This window comes from Pteronotus mesoamericanus, unplaced genomic scaffold, assembly GCF_021234165.1.
Source record: "Pteronotus mesoamericanus isolate MK-2021 breed Mesoamerican mustached bat unplaced genomic scaffold, CSHL_Meso_final scaffold_21, whole genome shotgun sequence".
Lineage (NCBI taxonomy): Eukaryota > Metazoa > Chordata > Mammalia > Chiroptera > Mormoopidae > Pteronotus > Pteronotus mesoamericanus.
Genome location: NW_026555310.1, coordinates 12,513,058 through 12,538,143, shown reverse-complemented (window position 1 = coordinate 12,538,143; position 25,086 = coordinate 12,513,058). Strand labels below are relative to the sequence as shown.

Genomic DNA, 25,086 nt, shown 5'->3' with positions numbered 1-25,086 from the left:
TACAGATTTCATTACTTTCATCAGTACTATGCAGCAGACAGATGAGAACATATTATTCTCTTTATGGGAATTTAAAACACAAAAGAGGTTAAAGCCATGTCGAATAATATTTACATATTTCCTGTGACCACATAAACACATTAGTTCATAAATGTGGGGAATATTTGTTTTATACAAGTACTTCATTTATTTGCCTACTACAAACCAATGTGATCTGTCCAAAAGAGAAAGGTTTCTAGCTTCTCAGACTGGTTATATGCCAGGATTACCAACTTTTATTCTTATTTTGCTAAATTTCATTAAACGCCAGGAAAGCACTCTAAGAAAATAATAGTTCCATGAAAGAATTTAAAGTGACATTAATTTATTTTGACTTGACAATTTTCTTTCAGTTAAGTTTGGAAGTCTGAAAATTACCAGTGTAATAAAACAATATGCAATGGGGAAAAACTTGCCTTGCCAAAAAACAGGAACCCCTGCCTCAAGATTCAAACTCCTACAGCTTAGGGCAGAGGCAGACCTGGAATCTGGATGCCCAGGAGTCTACATTTGAGTGCTTTCTTCTCTAAATCTGTGAAACATACTGTTGCAATGCTTTATATCCACTCTCGTCAGTATATGCTGCAAAGTTTAAAAGGTCGTTTAAAAAGAAGACCAGTTCAAAAGAAACGCAGTTGTCGACATTTTTGTAGCCACTCTGTAAGTTTAAAAATAGGTCTCCTTCTGAAATTCTACTATATATTCTTACAGTACGTAATGAGTGACATACCTGCCCCAGGCTGCCTCATTTGTCGATGCCTTATTAACGGGAACACAGGAGGAGTCGATGATGGTTGACTTGTTCACCTTGTAGCAGAAACCGCAGTCTGGATCCAACATACATTCATTGCAGTAACTGTAAAATGGGAAGAGTTACAGTTGTGTTAGCAGCGACAATTGGTGCTCCCCTGCATTTTCCACTCTGCAGCAAGCGTGGGTCCATGAGGCTGGTTTTGCCCAAGGCACAGTGACATGTGATAAGGCATGTGAGGGCTGGCAGGCCTCTCCTGTCTCCCCCTCTCCTGCTGCAGCACCTCTGGAACCCACTTTGAGATAGAAGAGGCTTGGGTTGCAGTCACTGGATGGAGAACCCTATTCAACCTGCAGCAAACAAACTATGCTTTTCTAAACCACTGAGATTTGTTACCCAAGCAAGGACTGGCCCATCTTGGCCCAGTTAACTGGTTCCAAATTATACCAAAACATTTCTTTCTCTTGTTTTTTATCATGTACCACATCTTTTAAAAATGGAAAATATAATTCTCCTACATATATATTCGGAAGCAGAAAAATTCAAAGAGCGAAACAAATCATATCTAAAGGAAAATTAAAAAACAAAAATACTACCATCCAAATAATAGCCACTGTTAACATCTTTAAAAGAACTACAACAGGATTGATTTATTTATTTTTAGAGAGACAGGAAGGGTGAGAGGACAAGAAGGAGAGAAACGCTGATCGGCTGCCTCTCCTGTGCATCCCAACTGGAGACCAGGCCACAGCGCAGGCATGCGCCCTGACTGGGAACTGAACCGGGGGCGGCCTTCCGCTACGTGGGGTGATGCTCAGCCACCTGAGCCACACTGGTCAGGGCCACTGCTAACGTGTTGGTGGACCTGTACTTTTAACAATTATATATTAAATATCAGTTATGTGCAGTAATGCTTAATTTAAAAGAAGTTAGTATAGGAAAAAAGGCTAACTTTTCTCTAGGTTAATTATATCTACTGACTGGATCATGGGGCTTTAATCAACTAATCTCTTGCAGTATGCTAACTGCAAAAATTTCTAAACAGGAAAATCCGTTAGAGGGCAGGGTTTCCCAGCCTAAGCCCATGTATTTGTAAAATGAGTTTTCTTGCTGTCACATTCATTTGCCAGACAACTCTGGAGCACCTCGTCCATGGCAGGCCATGCAAGGCACTGGAGATACTCAAATAAATAAGACAAAGTCCTTGCTCCTGGGTAGATAAAAGGCAAGGATGAGAGACAGATGTACAAATAAATAATGGCAGAGTAGGAGAAAATACGAACTAATCTAAGCACAGGGGAATGCTCATTTGCCTGTGAGACCTGGGGTTAATTTCAGAGGTGGTATTTGAACTGGAGCATAGAAGAAACTCACCAGGCAAAGAGAAAGAGGGAAGTGCAGTTCAGAGGCCTGCTTATTTGACCAGTAAAGATCAGTCAGTACAGACTTCTAAATATCTACTGTGTACAAGTAATTACATGACAGAGTACGGGGACCAACAGGGTAAGAGCTACTGTAAGTTATCTGGAAAAGATATGGATCCTGACTCAAAATAAAAATACTTCCTTGATTCATGTTACTAAATGGGAAAATACCAGCATTGTTTAAAAGTTGTATGATTATCATTTCAGCTTCCTTCTGTAAAATTTTCCTTTGTAAACACCCATCCTATTTTTAAACGAGGCTTCAGCCCTCTACTAAAAGCAAAAAAGAGGCTTTTGAAAGGTCAGTGTACTTTAGAGAGGTGATACAGTATTGTAAATATACAACTGCCCAAGTCTGTGATAAGCAAAATAAACAAAGCAATAGAAAGCATTAGTAGTCCCCAGAGCTTCTGGCTATGAGAGCTACACTAGGCTAATTAGGAATGGAAGATAATAATTCTTACAAGTAGTTTGTTTATTTTGCCCATATGAAGTGGCCTCCAACAACCTTGACTGTTTCAATGGCTTTAAATGGTACTATTTGGGAAAGGTCAACTCACACATTCTCAGAGAAATGACTACTTCTTTAAAAGAAGTAAGTAGTTCCTATAAAAGGTGATAAAAACTAATAGTTACTGAGAATCTACCATAGATATGCATCAGACATACGGAGTGTTATTGGTAATGCTTTTCCTCCTCCATCACTCATTCAAGCATCCAACCCTGACCACATCTCCCATCCTTCCAGCTTGTTTAGCGAACAATCTCTGCTCTGCCACGATCATTCATTCAAAAGACACAAATACTTTACACGTCCTATGTGCCAGGCACTATTTCAGGGACTGGGACACATTTGTGAACAAAACAGATTCCCTGCACTCGTGGGTATGATTTATATTAGACCTGCTCGTGACCTCCAGCTAACTGGTCCCCCTACTGCCTCCCTATTTGCTAGCTTTTTCCTTTCTTTAGTTCTGTCCTTACCAAACTTGCTGATCATGGCCCATCCTGATGTCGCTGACCATTATTTTTCCATCACCGCTATCTAGCCCAAATCCCAGCCATGTATGAATGCAAACAGCTGCCTTTTCTGTGCCTTCACCCACGGGCCCAAATGCAGCTGAAAGAATCCCCCAACAGCTGTTCCTCTCTAATGCGCTACTACCAGACTCAGAATGTTCAACACCCTGCAATCCTTAATAGTTTTTTTCTAGACAACTCCAGACAAGGATTATTTCAACCACCCTACACAAGGACTATTCTTCAAATCTCCAATGCTTCCTTTCTCCTGCTCTCTGCAAATAACCTCAACTCCAGCCTTAGAGAGAAAAGAGATGAAAGTGGTAAAGATGGGAACTTTATAATCTTATAGCAACACATAAACCATCCTACTTTCTACGCTCCACATGCAAAGAGAAACTTGTTCTTATCCTAAGACCAACTGCTCTATCTGGGCTTTCATTGCATCCCATCTCTTTAGGCCATTTCAGACCCTTCTGTTTACTGCCCTTTTCCCCTCTTATACATCCACTGTCTTAAGGTAGAAGATTAGGTTTCCAATTTGGTATCTTTCTTCCTTTTTAATACAGAATTTATAGCTATAAGCTTCCCTGATAACAGTGCTTTAGCTGCAGCCCGTATTTGTACTTTATATATTGTGTCCTCATTTTCATTCTTCTCAAAGTACTGCCAATTCCCCTTGTGATTTCTTTTTGAGCCTTTGGATTAAGGCGTATGTTATTTAATTTTCACATATTTGTGAATTTCCCAATTCCTTTTTTCTTTTAGTGTTTCCTAACTTCATTCCCCTGTGACAGAGACCATACTTGGTATGATTTCAGTCCTTTTCAAATTTATTGAGGTTCGTATTATGGCCTTGCATATATAACCTTTCCGGAGTGTACCCTGTGCACTTTAGAAAAATGTGTTTTCTGTTGATGGTGACATGAGATGTTCTCCAGTTCTATTAGATCTCGATGGTTTATAGTAATTATATTGGTCTTAAAGCGTTTCAGCCCCTTGGTTTCTAGCAGTCTTCGCCTCTACTTTTCTATATCCTGGAAATTGCCATTATCTAGAACAGGGTTTAGCAAACTGCAGCCTCTGAGACAAATCCAGACCAATTAGCAGGTCTATTTTTCTTTGTAAACAAAGTTTTACTGGAACATGGCCATGCCCATTCATTTACCTACTGTCTATGACTGCCTTCATGTTTCAAGGGCAGAGATGAGAAGTTCTAAAATAACCCACATGGCCTACAAAGCCACAGATATTTACTATCTGACCCCTTATAGGAAGTTTGCCAATCCCTGATCTACAACACCTTCGCAGACCCTCTATGTGGAGTCGTAACTCCTCTCCTTCAAGGTCTCTGGCTTCCTCACTTACAGATCGACTGCTCTCCTACCGCAGAGCCTTCTGCATTCCTTTCTTCCTGATCCTCCACTCACTTCACCCTTGTGTGTCCTTCTCTGTCAAACTTTCAGAGTCATTCCCTTTAATTACTCTCACCAGATCCTCAAAGTCTTTGTATTTAAGTCTGTCTATACAGTCAGCCTATAAACTTTTATGTTTGAGTCTTTCCAATCATCTTTCTACCTCCAGGATGCTCTGTACCGGTGAGGAATCAACACCACCAGGCGTATCAATACAAGTACGCATTAGCAGCACTCAACTGCCACTGAATCCTTGCTGCTGCCAGTAAACCTTTACCTGGCCCTCATCAGTGACACCGCCCACTCCCACAACAGACACGTCATATAACCCACAACTCTCCTCCAACCCCAATCCTTATTCCCCAACTGATCTCTTAGAAGATGGCTTTGTCTTACTTCACAGTGAAAACTGAAGGGGCTATGCATGAATTTTCTCAGCTTTCAACTCAGACATGAATAAAGCCATCTATATTCAGCTCTTTTCCTGCAGGGTCTGAAAAGGTATTCAAAGATCATCCCTCTACCAGGGCTTTTGATCTCAACCCCTATGGGCTTCACCAGGACTGACTGACACCTTGTCCCATTGATTATTTTCTTCTTCATTCTCTCAAACCTCTCCCAGAACTTACCCAATTGTTTATGTGCATGCTCAAGCCTTTCCCATATTAAAAATCAGGAGAAACTGTCTTTTCTACTACTCTAATAACATCCCTCCATACTAGTTGTTGGGAGTCACTCAGTGAAAAAGAGGTTAAGTATTAAAAAGTCCAAATGCTTGCCATCCCAGGGAGAGGGCCGCTGTTTGGGAACTGGTGTGGTCAACCCTTATCTGTGACCTAGAAATTTGTTTTTTCATCAAACGGACGATTTTATGGCAAAATTCTCCCAAATGTAACAGCATTTCTAACTTTCACTTGACATTTAGAAGGTAACACAAAACTTTAAATATCCTGAGTAATCTGCTAATTGACCTTTTACAGGGAGCACATAACACAACTGTGGCTTTAACAAATGACATTAAAAAAAGGAACAACTTCTAGAAGTGGCTATTTCTTATTCATGATTTGCTCTTTAGGCTTTCTTGAACACGACCTGATGAATTTGTGTAAGATTTTCTAAATACGAAGCTGAGAATTTAAATATATTGGTGCCACATCAATGTTCATTGAAATTTTTTAAAACATAACTGTAAAACTCTTAATAGTGAGCAGCTCATAAATATATTTTCATACATAGAAATGATAACCACAAATATTCTCTGTTCTGAAACTTTTCAGAATGAGAAAATAAAAGTTTAAAAGCAATCCAGGGTATCCTTTTCAGGAAGAGATAACATCCATCTGTTTAACATATAAAATATATATAAATCATCAAGAAAGCAAGGTATCTGTTTCTGAAGCAGTTTGTATTCAGTATCCATGAAGACTAAACTCTTGTCAACACATTTGAATTCCGAGTCATGAGCTCAGCTGTCAATGCTACTTTCAGGGCACTGAGAGAGGCAAGTGAGTATAAACTCAGTTTTGGGTCTGAGTCTTTCATGGACTTTGGAAATTACATTCTTTCTTCATTTGACAGGTTAAAATGAAAGTAAGAATATAAAGCAGGACAATTTTACTTATTTTCTTAAATAGTTATTTTTTCCTTGAAATATATATGGAGAGACTGTCTCCACCAAAATATGCTTTAAAAATACTCCTCAGAACAACTAAATGAAAAGACTGTGCTGGTTTTAAACATGCACTTACTTAAATTCATGACTTTTAAAATTAAAAAAATAAACCAACACACCTCGAAGAATTTACATATGATTTCTAGTTTATAAATTTGGGAATGGGAATCAACTTTTATTCTGAATTAACATTCTCTATTTGGAGAATCACAAATTCAAATTTGAATATATAGTACTGAATTCTTTGTTAATGCACAGTCATACTGACTTTGATATATTTTCTTTACGTCAACACACAAAAAATAGGCTGTTTTAAAATGAGAACTTCATAGTACTTTGTTTTTAATCTATCTAGGTAAACATATCTTAAAATTGCCTCTTTGGGGACCCATTTTTGTTCATTTGTTTGCTTTGATAATTGATTGTTCAATTTTTAAGTAGTACCCAAGTATCTCCTCATCCATGAAGAAAGGAATCTGAGGACTAAGTCTGTTTTATATTTTTCATCAAATCTTACAACCTCTAGCCCTATGCCTATCAGACTGTAAATGCTTCACACAGAGAAAACAAAATCAAAAGGAAAAATCCATTTTGGCATATACAGCTTTGCTTACCAGTTCTTCCACGCTTACTTGGAGGGCTTTTCGATTTTCATAGGAAATGAAATGTTTGAATGTGAAGGACAAAGTAAGTTTTGCTTGGAGAGTGAGGAAACAATCAGCCCCTGGAGCCCCAGAAAGATGTTTGATTTGGAAGCTATTCTGTATGATAAAGATGAAATGAGACAGCCTGGAAGTCATCTCCCTGGATATCATCATGTCCTTTGATGCCCGCAACTCTATTTAATGTAATCTTGTGCTCTTACAACTGGAACCTACCGTACTGGCAGGATTTCATGAAATTTAAAAGAATTCAAGGTGGATGAAACCAAAGGAAATCAGTACAGTGATATCTCTGGGGCTGGCGGTGGGGGTTGGGGAGCGCCATGAAAACACTAGTATCAGCATACAAATATTATTCTTTAAAGTCAGGTTCACTTGCATAATTCATCTCCACAAGTGGAGGAGGATGCTAAGACGAGAGGGGCTTTCACGGTCTTCATTTCCTCATTTGAGCCTACACAGATAGTCTAATTTGCTTACAGGGTATTTCTTTGTAAGTACATATCATCTATATTTGCTTCTTGTCTTACATTACTTTTTCTGTATTCATCTACCTGTGTAAAAAAGGCCTTAAAAAGAACACTTACTCAACATGAACAAAGCAAAATAAAAACTACAATTTAACTTGGATCAGATAGTCATTTTCAAAGCTACATGGTTAAGATCATTTGGCTCTAAGGAAACCCAAGGTTGTAAATCATTTAAAATATTGTAGAATGATTTTACTTTATGTTAAGCACTTGCTTTTGTATCAAAAATGTTCTATAATGATTCTTAAAATGGCAGAAAAAAATTTCTGAGCTGAGTCAATATAGGTAAATAAAAGTAACTGAGCAAAAATTTTTAATAAGTCTTCCTTAAGTCCCAAATAAACTACAACTCACAGGAAAAGATTTCTCTGAAAAGCAATCTGAATTTTACCTCATGACCGAAAACACAGCAACACAGGTATTTTTAGACCCACTGGCATTTAGCCATAAAGAAGCATTTTTCACTTACTAAAGGGTACGTGCAACCTCTGGGCAGTAGGAGCACCCCAGAGCCTGACTGGGAAATTTCAGAACGAAGAGTGGTCAAGAGCTGGGTTCTTAGGTAAAGCTCAGTCCTACTGTCTGCTAAGCCACATCATTTTCTAAAACTGACATAACTTCTTTAAGCCTCAATGTCATTGGTAAAATGGGGAAAATAACAGAATCTACCTCAGTATTGTGGAGGGATTAAGAGAGAGAATCCATATAAAGCTCTTAGAACAGTGGTTGGCACAATGGTGTCTATATAATAAATGGTGGCTGTCATGACTAGTACTCCATTTGAATAAACAAATAACTCAGTCAAATCATCCATTTTGAACAAACATGACAAAGGGCAGCTATTGAATGGTTTACAAGGCAACAAAATAGGACAAAGTATTTTAAATTCTTTCCCCTTTTCAAAGATGGAGGTAAATTATTTAAGAGGGCCATATTCCTTGTCACCTTAGACTTCTAATCACTATTAAGAGAACTAAACCATGCAAGTAGGTAGAGCTGTATTTGGTCAACGAATTCATCTTTTCTGCTGTCAAGCAGAACCACTCATACATGTCCCATAAAGTTAACAGATTGCCTATCTCTACTGTTGTGTCAAACCCTGCTAATAATCTATCCCTATATCCAGTTTTTTGCTTCCTTCTTCGTTAAGAGAATTCTATTTTTTTTTTTAAAACTGGGAACATTGTGTTCTCTCCTTCCTCTGTCAACCATTGAATAGAGGAAGGTATTTCCCAGTCACCATTACAACTACACATGGCCATGGGACTGTAATGGGGAACACTGCATGGGATTAACAGGAGCTGATTCAGCTTCTCCACCTTCTCCACCTTCTCCTTCTGGCCTGTTTCAGACACCTTGTGAACTTGGGAAGAATAATATAGATGCAGTAGAGATACAGCAAAAAGTTAGGAGCCTGGGCCCCTGATGATACTAAGCCCATCCCATCTGTTCCAAATGCCCTACCTTTGAATTTATTTTATGTAAGAAAGGAAGAAAACTTTTTTTTTAAAGCCAATTATTCTGGGTTTGTCTGTTGTATACAGCCAAAGACAATTCCTAACTGATGCAAGAATATTTTTTTTTCAAATGCTTAAAACATATTTTTGCTCATTTCTAAATATACCTGAAATACAAGCTTCTCCTCAAGTCTCCCCTCTTTCTCTAAAGATGTAAGACTCGAGTGTGAGTTCAAAATGCAAATAAAAGCCATTCTAAGATTTTGTCAATTCCTGATAAGGGGCTATTTCTCATGCTTTGTTCCGTAACAGCTGACACAATAGCTGGTAAACGGTCAGTATTCAATAATGCAGACTGAATGAATGAATGTCAAGTGGGAAAGAGTCCCCAGTAGCGTGTTCATATCATTTCATATTGGCAATGCAGATTCTCTCTAACACCTCTGTCAGTGTCTAGTGGTGAACAGGACATTTACCAAGCACACTGGTTCTTTCAAGTTACTTGGACACCATGTAACTTGAAGGTGACCTGAAAAATTTCAAAGAGTTAATGTCTCATTCCTTTAAAGTTACATACCCAAGAGGGCTAAGCCTCCGTGGCTGGACACTGCCTCATTTGAGCTCAGTAACGACAATGACCCTGAGTGCTCTAGCTTGTCAAGGTCATTTTGTTTTGTTATTCTGTTTTTTGATGTGCTCTTGACTGCATCTATCTGACCTCAGTACATCTGTGATTGTTCCTTTGTGCCTCTTCTTTATAGGGTAAATGAGCAGTGAAACTTCTTTCTAAACTACTACTATTTCAGTCGCTCTGATTTCTCTCTGACAGGATAATTACCAAGTTTGTCTTTCTTGGAGTCTCACAGATTCATGTTTATTTGGGTTTCATTTATTTGTAAATGTCTCAGCTTTTTCTGGTGATATGTTCGATTTGTGGTTTTTCTTTTTTAATACTTCAATGTTCAGAGGGCTTGTAGATCCTCAGTTATTTTCAGAATTGCATGGTCATTACACTTTTATTTTCTCCTGGTTAGACTTAAAGTCTGGTGAACTAAAAAAAAAATATCTCTCAGAGGACATTTTTTCTTCTCTTTTTGTTATTAGTATGTGTAATCTTTCTTTAGTTCTGCAGTTTAAAATCTTTAGATTCTTTTGTTTTTCCACATCTTCCTTATAATTTAATTCAACTTGAGTTTGTCAGAACAAAATAGACACGTGTGGAAAGCCAAATGCAAGAATCTCATCAAACAGAAATAAAGCAATATCAGGAGGCTTGAAGAGTGGTTCAGGGTACCGCAAGGGACTTGTTTGAGAACCTTCAGTTAGCTTAGGTAGGCATAAGATTGACCGAAACATCTCCTACTGAATTTCCAAATGGGCTTATGCCATTATTGAAGTTACAGAGAAAATTAAACAATCATGCACACGTTAGGTCTTAGTACTTGCTTAAATCAGGAAACGTTATGTAAGTTATGATGTTAGTTGCTAGGTATATAAGAAAAAGAGCTGAGAAGAGGAAAGGAGAGAAAGTGAAGACACATAGTGCCTGCTTTCAAGATACAAATTTATATTTAGGAAGACAAGCCATAAAAATGGTCATTTCAGTCACCAAGACCCGACAGTGAGCCATCTTTCCACTTTAGGTCTTGGTTTAGATTCTTAGAGGTTTGCTCATCTACCATCTTTGCTGCCAGGATGATTTAGCTAAAATACAAATCTGATGATGATAATTTTAATAGCTTCACCTGATTTTTCAAATGAGGGAGTTTCAAAAATCATCATTACCGGTATGCACGACTACTTGTAATTTAAATGCCCACCTGGCTCTTTAGATTTATTTCTCATCATTTCCTATCTGTGTACAGAGATCATCTCATGTTTCCTAAAGAGAATTATAGGCAGTATATGTTTTCTCAAAATTTGCCTGTCATTCAAGTCTGCCGACAGAGAACTAGCCTAGGAGCCTTCGCTGGGATCCAAGGGCATTGACTTTGGCTCTTTTTTCCAGGGGTGCCCGCCCCTCTGCCACAGGGATGGGAAAGATGACTGGGTAGACCCTGTTCTTTAAACTTCGGAACTAGCCTGTGACAGACACCTAGAGCAGAGCTATGGAAGGAGGGAGGCGGGGAGGGTCCCTATTCTCCCTGCTACCATAGCACAGGTCGCCTAGGGGCAGGGCTTGGCTGCTCTCCTCCACAAACTCAGCTGACTCCTGGTGAAGCTGGCCTCATGTCCACCTGTCCAGTGGACGCCAGGGAAGGGAGAGCGATTGGGTCAGGCCACGGGGATGGATGCTCACTGGGGACGCTGGCACTGACTGGCAAGTAACACCCCCCCGCCCCCCGCACCGGCCCCTGGAAAAGGGAGCAATAGGAAGGGACAGGAGACAGTTTTAGACTCTCAGAGCTGAAGAACCAATACAGCTCTGCTCAGCACATCATAGGCATTTTCAAGAGCCATCAGCCTGCTTCCCCCACCCCTTTCCGGGGCCGAGCCTTTTTTCTTACTGCCAGTGCCTTCATGACAGAGCTTAAAATGACTGCTCCTCAGGTCACCTGTGAAAAGTTAGGCATATAAGGCACGAAGTTTAATGAAAGAAAAATATGAATTCTATGAAGCTAGGTATCTGAAACCAGAGAATACTATAAGCTTGTAGATTTTAGAAAATATTCAGCTTTCTCTGTTTCTGCACACACGCTATTCTATCTGTCTGGAAAGCAGTCTTTCCCTGCTTTGGCCCGTCTAACTCCAACAGTTCTTTGCTGCCCAGCTTTGGGAAACCTTCCATAAAGTCCCAAGAGCCAATGGATTTAGCAAGGGGTAGTTACAGGAACTAAAAAGGAGTTATTACTTTAAAACAATTGGATGGATGGCTCTTTAAAAATACTGAGTTTCTCTATTGCACCAACATACTTTTCAACAATCTTCATATTAAGTAAAATAAGGTAGCCTATAGATAGGAAGAGAATAGATATTAATATAAAAAAGTACATTATGCTAACTCCTCTTAAAATTCTCCTGCAGTTGCACTGACTCTTGGCAGTCCTCATAACAAGGTAAGACCACTTTGGTACATGTGCTGGAATTCCAAGTACAAAGAGCAGGAATATTAATTTAGCCTGGTTAGATTTCTAAAGTTTACTCTTATCATATATAGCAAGCCAACACACACACGATGAAAGAAGAAAATAACTTTAACAAAGAATTAAATGTGTCAACATTATACATGTTAATTGCTAAGAAACTTATACTTTCATTTCTTTGTCTTTGTTTATCCATAGTACTGTACACAATTGTATAGCATATATGAATGAGGATAATACATATCCTCATATTTGTTGTCTTGGGGGTGAGTGACTATCTTCAATTTCAAATGTTTATTACTTTACACTGAACTTTTGTGAAGATATCTACTGATATAGTCACATATCAGACAATGATAAAAATGAAAAATCAGGAAAAGCTAAATATTTAGGCTCCACAAAGTTAAACATGTATATAAATACGAGTAAGTTTAAAAAATATTTCCTTTGCTTTGAAATGGATGAATTAGAAAATGCTAATAAGCTCTTTCTATGAATAAACGAATGAAACTTTTATTCTTTATTTGATAAGACTAATCAGCATGAATTTATAATATAAAAGTCAAAATAAAAGAAAGGATAATAAGGAGCTTAAAAATTAAATTCTGACTCTCAACTGGGCTACTGTAGTGACTTTATGACATTGATAATTATGAAAACGAACAGTACATTTTGTAGTATCTGTGGCGGTCAGAGACTTTATTAATCTGAATGCAAGTTGGATCTAATGTTCAATATCATTAAAAAAAATATGTCCTAAGATGAAATTACCATAGAATCGACATAGTCATCAATGCTAATTGCCAAGGAGAAACAAATTTCCACAAAAACTGGTTAATTAGGCAATATTATATGTACATGGAGAAAAAGCCAGTTATAGCTGTACCAAGTGAAAAGCAGGAGAATGAAGAACAGATTTGTATCATCAGCTCCCTAATAATATGAAATACTTAAGACATGCTGAGCTTTGAGATATTATCACTACATATTAAGCACTTCTACACAGTTTAAAATAAATTTTCAAAAAATGATAGAATCCTTCTAAAAAAAGATGGATTCATCTATTTTACTGTGTCATGAATCAAAAAGTACAATATTCTTTGCCCTCGGGTAAAAATATAAATTATAGACAATGGTGTAAAACATCTTTCTCTTCCACAAACAGAAATTTTTCTGAGGATGGAAACAATGTCTTATTTATCTTTTAACCCCTGTCATCTTAGAATAAAATACGGGAATATGTACAGAATCTGTTTTCAATCAAGGGGAGCATGATTTAGAAAGGACTACAACACAGGTGCATGGATTTAGGTAGGTTAAGATGCATAAGGTGGATATAAATACAGAAAGTTTGTATAATAATAGTGTTTTGATCAGCCATTCAGTCACATGGGTTAGTGTTTTCATGAGAAATAACTTATTCCAAGGGGGAAGAAATTAAAATGAATCAGTCTCTGGAATGGTTCTAAGACACTCTGGTCAAATTTCCCCTTATGGGCCTTACACTTAAGCCCTGTTAATATCACACAAGCGGTAACTATAATTAATTGCTCCTGAGTAAGACTAAAATTCACATGTACTTTCCACAGTCCAACAAACAGAATGTAAAAATGCTATACATTTCCTGTGAAAAATCTGTACCAAGAAACTGTCTTGCTTGGTGTTTTATTACTACTTTAGAGAAACGAGAAACTTGTCCACTGAATGTGCCTCAAGGAAGAGAACATGGCTAACTACCACACTGCCAATCATTTTTTCAAAGAGTTAATAAAAAGGGTCAGACTGTCTTGCCCATTTGAAGCAGTTTTGCGCACAAAGAAATGTGCTGAGTTACAGGCAACTGCTTTCTGTGTCTACTCTGCACCCTCTATGCAGGTCCAGAACTAGACATACTTTTTGGAAAACAAAGAAATCTCACTTCATCAGTGGAAGGCACAGCACTTAAACTGATAGCATCTTAAGGTACTATAAACATGACTTTTTCATCCTACAGAAAGGGGAAAAGTGTGCAGATGAGGTTTAACACCACAATCAGTATGGGGACTGCAGGCCCATTTTATAAAATCACTCAGACTATAATGCATACGGTGAAATTCCCACAGAGACTAATATGTCACACTGAAAAAAGGCACACAATATATGATTGTTTTTATACTGACTTCTAAAGGACACCTAAAAATTGGCTCTGTTTTCAAAACTAGCTTCTCATTTTTTTTGATAAGAATAAAATAAGACTATAACATTTCTCACTCCCTTCCAAGTGTACTTTGAAATGTTCGGTAGATGATACTAACCTAGAAGGATGGGGAGGGTGCATGGATTGATGATCATAACTTGCTGTACAATGAGCCACACTATGGCAACAAATATTTTCATTTAAACTTTAAAAACTGATATTAGGAAACCTATTTCATTATGTAAATCATTAAAAACTTAGTCATCCTTTTCTTGTATCAGAAGTTCATAAAACTTTTTTCATACTCTCTAGCTGATATTCTACCTTTAGTTGACCTGGCAGTATGTCAGTCTTATTCTGAAATTAAATCACTACCTCTAAATCAGACATCAGATCCAGGCAGTATTTCATGTTGATCAAATGACAGCAGGTTTTTAATAATTTGAGGTAACTGTGTTAAAAAACCATTTTACTTAAAATATCCACCAAGAAAATCAAATGTAAAACACGCAGAATTCTGTCAACACTCTATTATCTTTCCAGCAGATGAGGTGGGATGTCCAAAGAATGATATCTGCATCTAGAAATAATCCATGCTAAGGTGAGCTTCTTGTATTAAGACTTCTTTAGAACAAGATAAAGATTATAAAAATTAGTAAGCCAATGAATAAATAAAACTTATTAGTAAGAGAAAGAAGGACCTAAAACTGTTCATTTCGAAAGGCAGTTGGATATCGCAATTTAGGACTGGGAAGGCATAATAGCATATAGTATCTTCCTCATTGCTGTAATGAGAAGCTACCATGAGCACATGCTCAGTAAGAAGCTCCAGGGAGATTCCAAGGGGAATTTAGTGTATCAATGTTAACACTGTAATTTCATATAGAAGTATATGACTAAAATTTAATAAATTACTCATTACTAATAAATTAATTAATACAATCATCTATCTACTGCTTTGAGACTTGTGCCGATCTAGTTGAGGCTAAAGAAATACATATATATTTTTAAAGCGAAGTCTTGTTCTATCCATATGTTTTAAAGGGGTTGCTAGCCTTTTCAACCACTGAAAGGAAGTAAAAAGCTTTGAAACTCTGCTGCCTAATATATTAATTGATCTGTCTAGTCACCCAGTATTTAATTAATTCAATTTTGCATTCTTCAGGGTACCAGGCCATCTATCCATTTCTCCACCCATTTATCACATAGTGTGTACACCAGCAGACTTAATGAGCTCTTTCACCTGTACCTGGCCATTAGTGCGCATTTCGCTCTCTTTTACTGTTCTCTTTCTGCTTTCTAATCTTCAGGAAGAATCTTAGTAATGAGAGGAAACTTTCTTTTCTGCTTAAACGAATGAGGGCTTACCTGTGGAACTCAGTGAAGACTGTTAGACTATCCAGCTCATACTCAACTATATTGGATATGTATACCATGGCAAAATTTAATTACCGATTAAAATTATTTATTTCAGCTGCAATGTAGATATCACTGAATTGCATAGGATCCAAAATAGTATTAAAGTATTCCTGCATAGATTCTGTATCAATCCTTATTTTTAATTTCCAAAATAAAAAAAAAAAATCACCAGAACTGTGACTAACAACTTACTTTTCCTGAAGCCCTTACACCCTCAGATCTTTGCAGGAACTGTTCCTTTTCCTGGTGGTCCCTCCTGACCACTTTTTCCATTTCCTTACCTCCCCCCTATGCAAGCAATGGGAATTCATCTCTCGACTGTTATAAAAGTTAAAAGCAAACAAAAAAGTTTTCAGAGTTAACTTAAGAAGGGAATCATAACAAAAATCTTACCTGTATCTTGTGCATGTAGCGTTCTGACCAGACGGAGCTATTGGTTTAAAAGTGATGCGTGGGGAAACCTGGGCTGACAGCAGAAATCCCAAAGCAAGGATGATGAGTGCTATGGTGGTACCTAAAAAAAAAGTTTTACATTAAAGAACAGTTGACAATATTCTTCCAAAGCAGACTGAATTTGGCAAGAGATAGCTCTGACACATACCTTGATCTCTCTGCACTGGATTACAAGAATGCTCGTATGAACAAGTTAGCAGAAAAGCTCAATAGTACACTCATTGTGAGACATGATACATTTTCTAAAAACACAAAACAAAACAAAAAGAACAACCTCCCCCCCCCCCCCAAAAAAGCCACCCTGCATTGCAGATACTCTTAAAATTAGTTAGTGTTAACTACCTTATCGAGTGCCTAATAGTTCAAGTCAGGAACTATGAAAGGCAGCAGGTTTTCAGTGTTCCTTTTACTACCAAGAGAACTGTCTGAATGGCATTTGATCATGTAAGACCCAAATAAGTAAACTAAAAAGTAACAAATGAGTATTTTAAAAGCAGTTGAAATAGCATTTCATATTAAATACTAGTATTTTTTGAAGATTTTCAGTTACCAGAAATGGAGTAACACAGGTTTCCATTTCTCTTTCCTGCTGGTTTTTGGAAGTGTAATATTTGTTTGATTTTAAGGTCTAGGAATAGTGATAAAGTATATCACTTAAAAGGCTCATTTTCTGAGTCCCAGAACATCTGATGGTAAATAAGAATGAGAAGAAACAAAAAGTGCCATACTCTAAGTTTTGTCTTTCTTGGTAGATATTTTAAATAAAATGTTACCTCAAACAAATCATTAAAAAATTGCTGTTTGATCAAAAACACTCTCTAGATAGGATGTGTGATTTAGATGTAGAGAATTATATTCTGAGTAAGACTGATAAACTGTCAGGTCACTTAAGGGCAGCAAGTCAGAGGGCATGGAAAAAAAAAGTTTTGAAACTTCTGATAAAGGAAAGGAATGACCAAGTTTTTAATGATCTACATAATGAAATAGGTTTTGTGACAGCAACTTTTAAAGTTTAAATAAAAATGTTTACCGTTGTACTGTAGCTCACTGCACAGCAAGTTATGATCATCAATCCATTAGCCCTCCTGGTCCCTCTATGTTGTTACCCTCTACCTAACAATGTTTTCCACAGGAAGTGGAGCGTGTTGGATAAATCGCATTCTCAAAAATATCTGACAGAGTAAGTTACATTAACTACCTGGTACAAGGCTTAGATTATTAGTAAATACTGAAAAAAATGATTTCCCCTCTCACCACTCGAACACAGCACACTCTGTGTGCATTAGTATCGGCTATGGAGCCTGTGTAAGGTGCACAACCCCATCTCCGGAGATTCCAATTTAGCAGGTCTGGGGCAGGGCACAAGAATCCACATTTTAAAACAAGTACCCCTGGGAATTCTGATGGGGACAGCCTGGGAGTGATGTTTTCAGAAATAGTCCACTACCAAAATACCTGGGGGGAAATTACAGAGTTTCTGGCTTTCTTATTTTTAAGCAATAAGCTACATAGATATAAATGTTCTATTAAAAGAATCAAGAGGTTCTCATTAAGTTTGTAATATTTACAAGGAAGACCAGTTCTCTGAGCAAGCTTTGAAACTCAGAACACCACAGAATGCTCTACATTTAAAATTATTCATGAACTATATAATTTATATTTTGTTGTATAAAGAAGTTCTTTATCCAGGTCTTGCTATATATAGTTTATTTGCAATCATTTTTAAAGAATGAATACTTGTTCAAAAATTATTTTGATATGTTTTCCCACTATTTTTTAACCCAAAAGAATGAAAAGTCATAATACAAACACAAAATAAGGACTAAAAGTGAATCAAAGGTTTAAAAATTCTATGCTAATGTAAGAAATTTAAACATATTTAAATTTCTTTAAATTTAAATTCTAACTTAAGAAATAGAACAGTGTTCTAATACTTAGCTCTATTAGAATATCAAATATATACCTATAAACACATTAATAAAACAATGCATTGAAATAAAAATGACTAATCCAGAGTCAACTGGAATCAGAGTGGAATAGGCATCTTTGTGGGTCATGGTGAAGAAATACTAATACAGTTGGCCACCTGTACCCATGCATTTCACATTCCTGGATGCAACCAAACAAGGATTAAAAATATTTCACAAAAAAGTTACATTATTGCTGATGTGTACTGTGTAGTTAGGTACAACGGAATATGTACAGATTTTTTTTTGTCATTATTCCCTAAACAATATACCGTAACAACTGTTTATGTAGTATTTACATTGCATTAGGTATTATAAGTAATCTAGAGATGGTTTAAAGTATACGGGTAGATGTAGGTAGGTTAAATGCAAATACTACACCATTTAATATAGGGGACTTAGCATCTGTGGGTGTCGGTGTCCGTGGGGGTCCTGGAACCAATCCCCTGCAGATACTGAGGGACAACTGTACACTAATGGCTCTGGCAACTGATTTTCTTCTAAAGCTATAAACTTCCATTGGTCATTATGTTCTTCAAGTGAGACCTATTTAGTCAGTTGAAGACCAGAACTGCATAAACAGCACTGTTTATATCTACATGTACAGATAAAGGGGAGACCTGTGACAAAAACCCAGGCCTTCTACCTGCTAAACCACTGTAATATCTACATAATTACTTTAATCGTCCACATCACGAGGAAATCAGGGGCCTACCTAGTGGAAGAGCCTTTTCAGGCTGGAGGCATCACTGTGTCACATGAGTGAATGGCGCTGGGGTATGGGTGGTTTGGGTTGGAAAGATAACATGGCAGGAAAGAAAAACACGACAAGACGTTCATAAGCAGCAGTCCCGAAATCTCTCAGTCTTCCCCCCATTACTGTCTTAATGCTTCCTCTTAACAGTCACACGGGGCTCTGGAAGTCCTTGGGGCAGAGGGCCTGTGCTGAGTGGGGAAACATGATATCAGCTGGAAGAGTTCAGGCAAGTTCCTGCATTCTGCTGATGCAAACTGATTTTACATTATGGGAAAAGAACAAAGAATCACTCTTGGGCAGTAGTAATAACGCTGGCATAGCTGAAATGCTTTGGGCACTTTCCTCTCTGTGTCGGACGGTGTTTTAAATGCTATACATGTACGGATGTGTTTAGTCCTCATTACAATCCTAACCGAAGTAGAGACTACAGTTAATCCCTGTTTACAAATGAGAAAATGGAAACTTGCTCAAAGCCACACAACTCAAACCCAAACAGTCTGGCTCTATAGCACCTCAAAATCCTGCAGAACTGTTGGAAAGTGTCTCACTGGAATACAACAAATGAAGGAACAGAGGCTGCTACAAAAAAGTGTTTTCTCCAGAAATCAAAATCAGCAGTTTTCTCAGACTGCAAGCGCCAAATCCCAAATTTAAGAAAACTGAAATCCATTACAAAATACAGACCTCTTCAGGTAGCAATATATTAAAGCTCTGTCAAAAAGGAAGGGTATCCATTTAAAAACTTTTAAAGTGGCTGTTATCTCTTAGAGTTGACCTGGACCTCAGTGGTGGGCAAATCCAATTTCCAACCAGCTGTACAGATTTATTTTTAGCACATCACTACCTGATGGTCATCTATCCCCCCTTTTTTTAAGAGTTTACTATCCTAAGGAAGCAACCAAATTCATTGTTGGATAACTGATTATTAGGAATATTTTTCTTATATTAAGTAAAAATCTATGTCCTCATAGCATCTACCATCTGCTAGAGTAAGATGTCTATTAGATCTCCCTTTAGACTTTTTTTCCCTAGGCTGAACACTTCGGGTTTCTTCGGTAGGTTTATAAATGTGTGGTTTTTAAACCCTCACTTTGTCCTCGTAACATCTACCATCTGCTAGAATAACATATCTATTAGATCTCCCTTTAGATGTTTTCCCAAGGCTATACACACTTCTGGTTTCTTGAACAGGTTTGCAAATGTGTGGCTTTTAAACCCTCACCTTGCTCACTTTCCCTCCCCCACTTCCCTGTGTACCACGGCTGTCCTGATTCCTTTGTCTCTTCCTCACCCGTCCCCTCTCCTTCCCCTCAGTGCTGATACTACAGTTCAGCCTCCATTACTAGGCTCAGGGGCTTCCACTGCTCAGGCCAGAACAGAGGATGGATGAATCCCACTCCTTCCCCCGGAGTGAGGGTTAGGACAGAGTATGGGTTCTTAATAACTGAGCATGAAACTCAGAGTGTATTTTCTCATCAAATCTGGAACAGGTACCTCAAGAAATTCTATTAGATTACTGCTTTAGGTATATTTGGTTAAAATAAAATTTAGTTAATGCTAGCCTGGAAACTCTACATTTTAATGGAAAAATGTATTATTATTCTAAATAAACTTATAAAGGAACTATTAGAAAATAGCTAATTGATAGGTAGGAATAAGCTTGTATATATGAAAAGGTTAAAAAATTGTATTATATAATCATGTGAGGACAATGGTAAAGATGGGTCTCATTTTGTCAAGTGAAACAGCCCGGTACAGAGAAATAATAAAGGAAATGGGCAGAATTTAAAGACAAAAGATACTTGAAAGTGAGAAAGGCTTTGTCTTATTTAGCTATCACAGAAAACAGACTTAAGACACCAGAATGTACCATAGAATTTTGCCTGGTTCAAACACAAAGAGAGTCTGTTCTTGCTTTGTGAAGAAATTATATGGTTCTGATATTCCACTGTTGAGAGAGCTTTGAAGTAAAATGTCCCCAGTTTACTTCCATATTATTCCAAACTCAAAAATAAAACATAAAAGTGAGTTTATGGATACCAAGTTTTTCAACCCAGGAAAAGCAAAAAGCAATTACTCTTGTTACTTTTGTACCTTTGAGCAGAACCAAAATAATTGCAAAATGGTACCTTCAATAAATTTAAATTATTCTGACAGTTCTGGTTATTACTCACATTCAGGTTTCTAGTTACATAACATTCACTAAGTTCTCTTTTAAAAAAAAAAACTTGTCTAGAGGAACTCTATTGTTTGGCTAAAAACACAGTATCAGAAAGTGGTACTGGTATCGTATGTTGGAAGGTTAACGTGTCATCATTCTATAATTGAAAAAAATTCTTTTTTCAATAGAATTTTTATAGAATTGAAGAAAATTCTATAATTGAATCCTCATCCAGGCACCTACCTGCTAAACTACCGAACGTAAGCTTTCTGCGGCCCACTTTCTCCACAAGCCAGACGCCTATGAGAGTGAAAATGAAATTGGTGAAGGCCGTAACGGAAGCCAGCCATATTGCGAGTCTATCGTCTTCCACACCAGACATCTGCAGAATGGTTGCACTGTAGTACCTGCGAGGCAAGAACAAAACACTCGTTGCTGATGGTTCCTCAACAAAAGTTATTCATATAAAAAAAAATCAGCTGACCTAAAAAATAAAAAAACCAATGACTAGTTACAGTAATATGAAATTAACATGGAAACCGTTTAAAGGATCACTGTAGACTGTGTTGAGATAAATTTATTTTGCATTTTATATAGTAAGAAATGACACTCGAGCAAGCGGATAGAGGACGGAAGGCTTCCAAGGTGAACTGTAGCCCATGACTACAAACGGGAAAGCTGGCAGTTTCACTAAAACTACCGAGGATTATCTCCAAGTCCATCAATGAGGGGTCAGTATACACTGCAACTACATACTTAAGGCAACAGAGACTCACTGAACCAAGGACACTCAGAATAGAGACACTGAACCAAATAATTCTTCCAAACAGAGCCATAAATACAACAGAGAGATTATTTTAATGTTTTTTTCATTTTCAAAACAAAAAAAAATCACAAAATTGCAAGTGTTAAAGGATAGAAAGATAAGTGATATTAAACAAAAAAGTTGGTGTCAGAATTTTATTTAAAATGTAAAATGTTCCCTAGTTATTTAAGACAAAAATTTTTAAGTTTTAGAGGCAGAGTATTACTACAGGCTGGCCTAGGGATCAAGACACCTGCACTCTAATGGCATCTCTGTGGTGTGTTGGCCAGGTTATATAACCTGATCGTTCATTCATTTACCATTTATTTATTGAGTACCTTCTGTGAAAGCTGTGTGAGATACTAAGATCCCACAGATACGTTATGAGACCCTGCGGTTGCCCTCAAGAAGTCTGCAGTTTAGTATTAGAAAATAAAATAGAAAAAGTTTAATATTGCAAGGTGTTCAACTCACAATGTGGCCTAAAGGACAGACCAAACAATTTTATTTGGTATGAAAGGTTCCTTGGTTTTCCGGGGAATTAATGCTTGAGTTGAGTCTTGGAAGAATTCACAGGTGTTTGCCAGCAGGTATGATGATCTGGCAGGGCACTCACTGGTGGTGAAGGAAATGCCATGTATGAAGGAGAAAAGTGCAAACTACGATGCTAGCCTCACAGAACGTGAGGATGGATCCTGGGAGGAACAGAAGGCGCAAGGACAGAGGAAGAGTGTGCCATAAGGCGGCAGCAGGGGCTTCAGTTGTAGAAGGGCACTGACTGTCATGCCACATGTTTGAGGCTTTTATCTGTAATCAATGGAAATCACAAAATGGAATTTAAAGAGAAATAACACAATTAAGTCTGTCCTATCAAAAGATCACCCTAATGATACCCCCATGGGCAGACTGAAGCAAAGATAGACCGTTTTGAAGCGTTTACTGTAAGGTCATTACACTGGTAACAGGCACCTGTAGATTTTCTGTATTAACGGGAAACAGTGAAAAGCAGGGGCTGAATCTCCCTGTCAACAAGAGCTGCAACTCCCACCCCCACTAAGTCTTTTCCTGGATGGGGTGCCGTGAGATTCATCTTCATCTCTTCTTCAGCATGGATAAATGTGTTAGTTTTTTATTGCTGCCATAGCCAATTAACCACAAGTTTAGTGGCTTAAATTAACACAAATTTATTACCTAACAGTTCTTTTTATTGGTCAGAATCTGATACGGGTTTCTTTGGAAGTCAAAAATCAAAGGTGTCAGCAGGGTGTTCTCTTCCGGGATACAGGTTTCCTTGCCTTTTCTGGGTATAGGAAGTCTCCTGCCTGTGGGGCCCCCTTCCTCAATCGTCAAAACTGGCAAAGGTGGCTTAAGTTCCTCTCATGTCACTTCACTCTGTTGTCCTCTTCTGCATCCTTCTATGTTTAAGGACCTTTGGGATCACACTGCACTAACCCAGGTAGCCAGCAAGATCTCTTTATTTTAAGGTAAATTGATCAGCAGATTTACTGCAATCTGCAACCTTAATTTCCCATTGCCATGTAATATAACGTATCACAGGTTGTGGAGGTTAAGGCATGCATATTTTAGGATGGAGAAATTATCTTGCCTATCACATGAAGGTGCTATTAAGCAAAGGACCAGTAGTTAGAAGAGTTAGAAGGTGAGGAATGAAGGCAAGGACATTCACTTAAAGGGCAATCAATTCTACAAAAATTCAGGCAATAATTATATTCTTTCATATGGGCAGGGAATGACATATCTAGGTCATAAAAATTGACAAACTTTGTTTTTAAATGTTAGATAATGGAGTAGGGAAAAGATGTATTTAATTTACACTTTAAAATGTGTGAATTCCAATGTTTTCATAATTGATGCTATCGGCCAAGCATTTATGAAATTGGCTACCACCATATGTATAAGCTTCTATACCTTTATGTAGTAGTTTGAATTTTCAAGGGACTGGGTATTCATTCAAAGCTACACAAAACATGAAAGAGTCTTTTTTGTAGAAGAACAATATGAACAACAGAAGAAGGATTTCTTTTCTTTTTAAACTCAAAGCCTCTTTTCATAATCATTTTATAATACCTATCAGACAAAATTATCATCTTCTTCAAAGATTTCCCTGCACAACCTTTGCTCATCTCACGCATACCATCGCTTCTTCCCCAGAGTGAAGCTGGAAGGCCTGAGGGCAGTGTGTTCTCACAGCAGCCCCGGCTTCCTAAGTCTCTGTAGACCTCTAAGAACAGAAAAGGCCGGCCTCTACGCGCATTGCTATCTCAGAGGTTATGTGAGACCCAGCTTCCAGCCTGAATTTTAAATCTGAATAAAACAAAAAAGCTCTAGGAAACATAGGCTTGGGTAATGGCAAGCCATCCTAGAGATGACTTTTAACTAGTAATAAAAGAATAATCATGAGTACTTTAAATGCCTGGCAAAATACATATTTTTCATTCCAATGCATTTCTTACAAATTCCTGAAAAGGTGGGTTTTTTCCCCAGCTACTTGAAGCTGGAGCCTCTCTTTTTCATTATTGCCAGTGTAACAAAGTTAAATTAACAGCAAGAATTAGGCACTCAATAATTGTTTGTTGCCACCAACTTTCAAAAGGGAATAAAGAATATTTATAATAAAAAACACAGAATCACTAAAACAAAAATTAAAGATTGGTAAGAGAGAGTAAGGGAGCTAAAAGATGAAGCTAATTATATGAAAACTTTAGTTGCATAATCACTACAAGCTAGCTCTAAAGCTGCTGGCAGCCAAAGCAAAATAGTAAATGATAATTTTATCTGTCTGACAAAACTTTTCAGTTCATAATAAAATTCTGGCATGAAACTATGAAGACTTTAATTTTAAGAATAAAAGAGATGTGGAATATACTACTCCTGACACTGACAGCCACTCTGAATAAGACAAATTAATTGATGAAATTCAGTCATAACTCCTTTAATTTATGTGGCATAAAGGCGATATCCTAGCTGTGTTATAGACAGCTTCCAAATGCTACACTCATCTACGAATCCCGTCTTAATAATATTGTGGGTCGTGTCCACACTTGGGTGAAGGCCAAATAAAGTGAGAGGACCGGCAGCCACACAGCATATCTGATGACAAGCCCTGAAAGACCCCCATTATCTAAGTTATGTTGTTCGGCTCTTTTAATTCCTGATATTATAAATACATTTATTTGTATCATAAGCCGAAGTACACTGACTACGTATTTAAAAAGTAATTCTAATAAAAGATGTTCTTTTACCTGAAAACATTGTATTTTCCTATTGGGGTGGT

The 25,086-nt window shown here is 37.5% G+C and overlaps 1 protein-coding gene across 1 annotated transcript in view; it reads right to left on the bottom strand.

The window, feature by feature from the left end:
* Nucleotides 1–25,086, bottom strand: part of SLC2A13 (solute carrier family 2 member 13) — a 273,437-nt gene that overhangs the window by 53,379 nt on the left and 194,972 nt on the right. The window contains exons 5-7 of the mRNA XM_054591245.1: nucleotides 21,230–21,393; nucleotides 16,042–16,162; nucleotides 770–895 (exon numbers count right to left, since the gene is read on the bottom strand). Of these exons, the coding sequence (XP_054447220.1) occupies nucleotides 770–895; nucleotides 16,042–16,162; nucleotides 21,230–21,393 (411 nt within the window). The remainder of the gene's footprint in view (nucleotides 1–769; nucleotides 896–16,041; nucleotides 16,163–21,229; nucleotides 21,394–25,086) is intronic.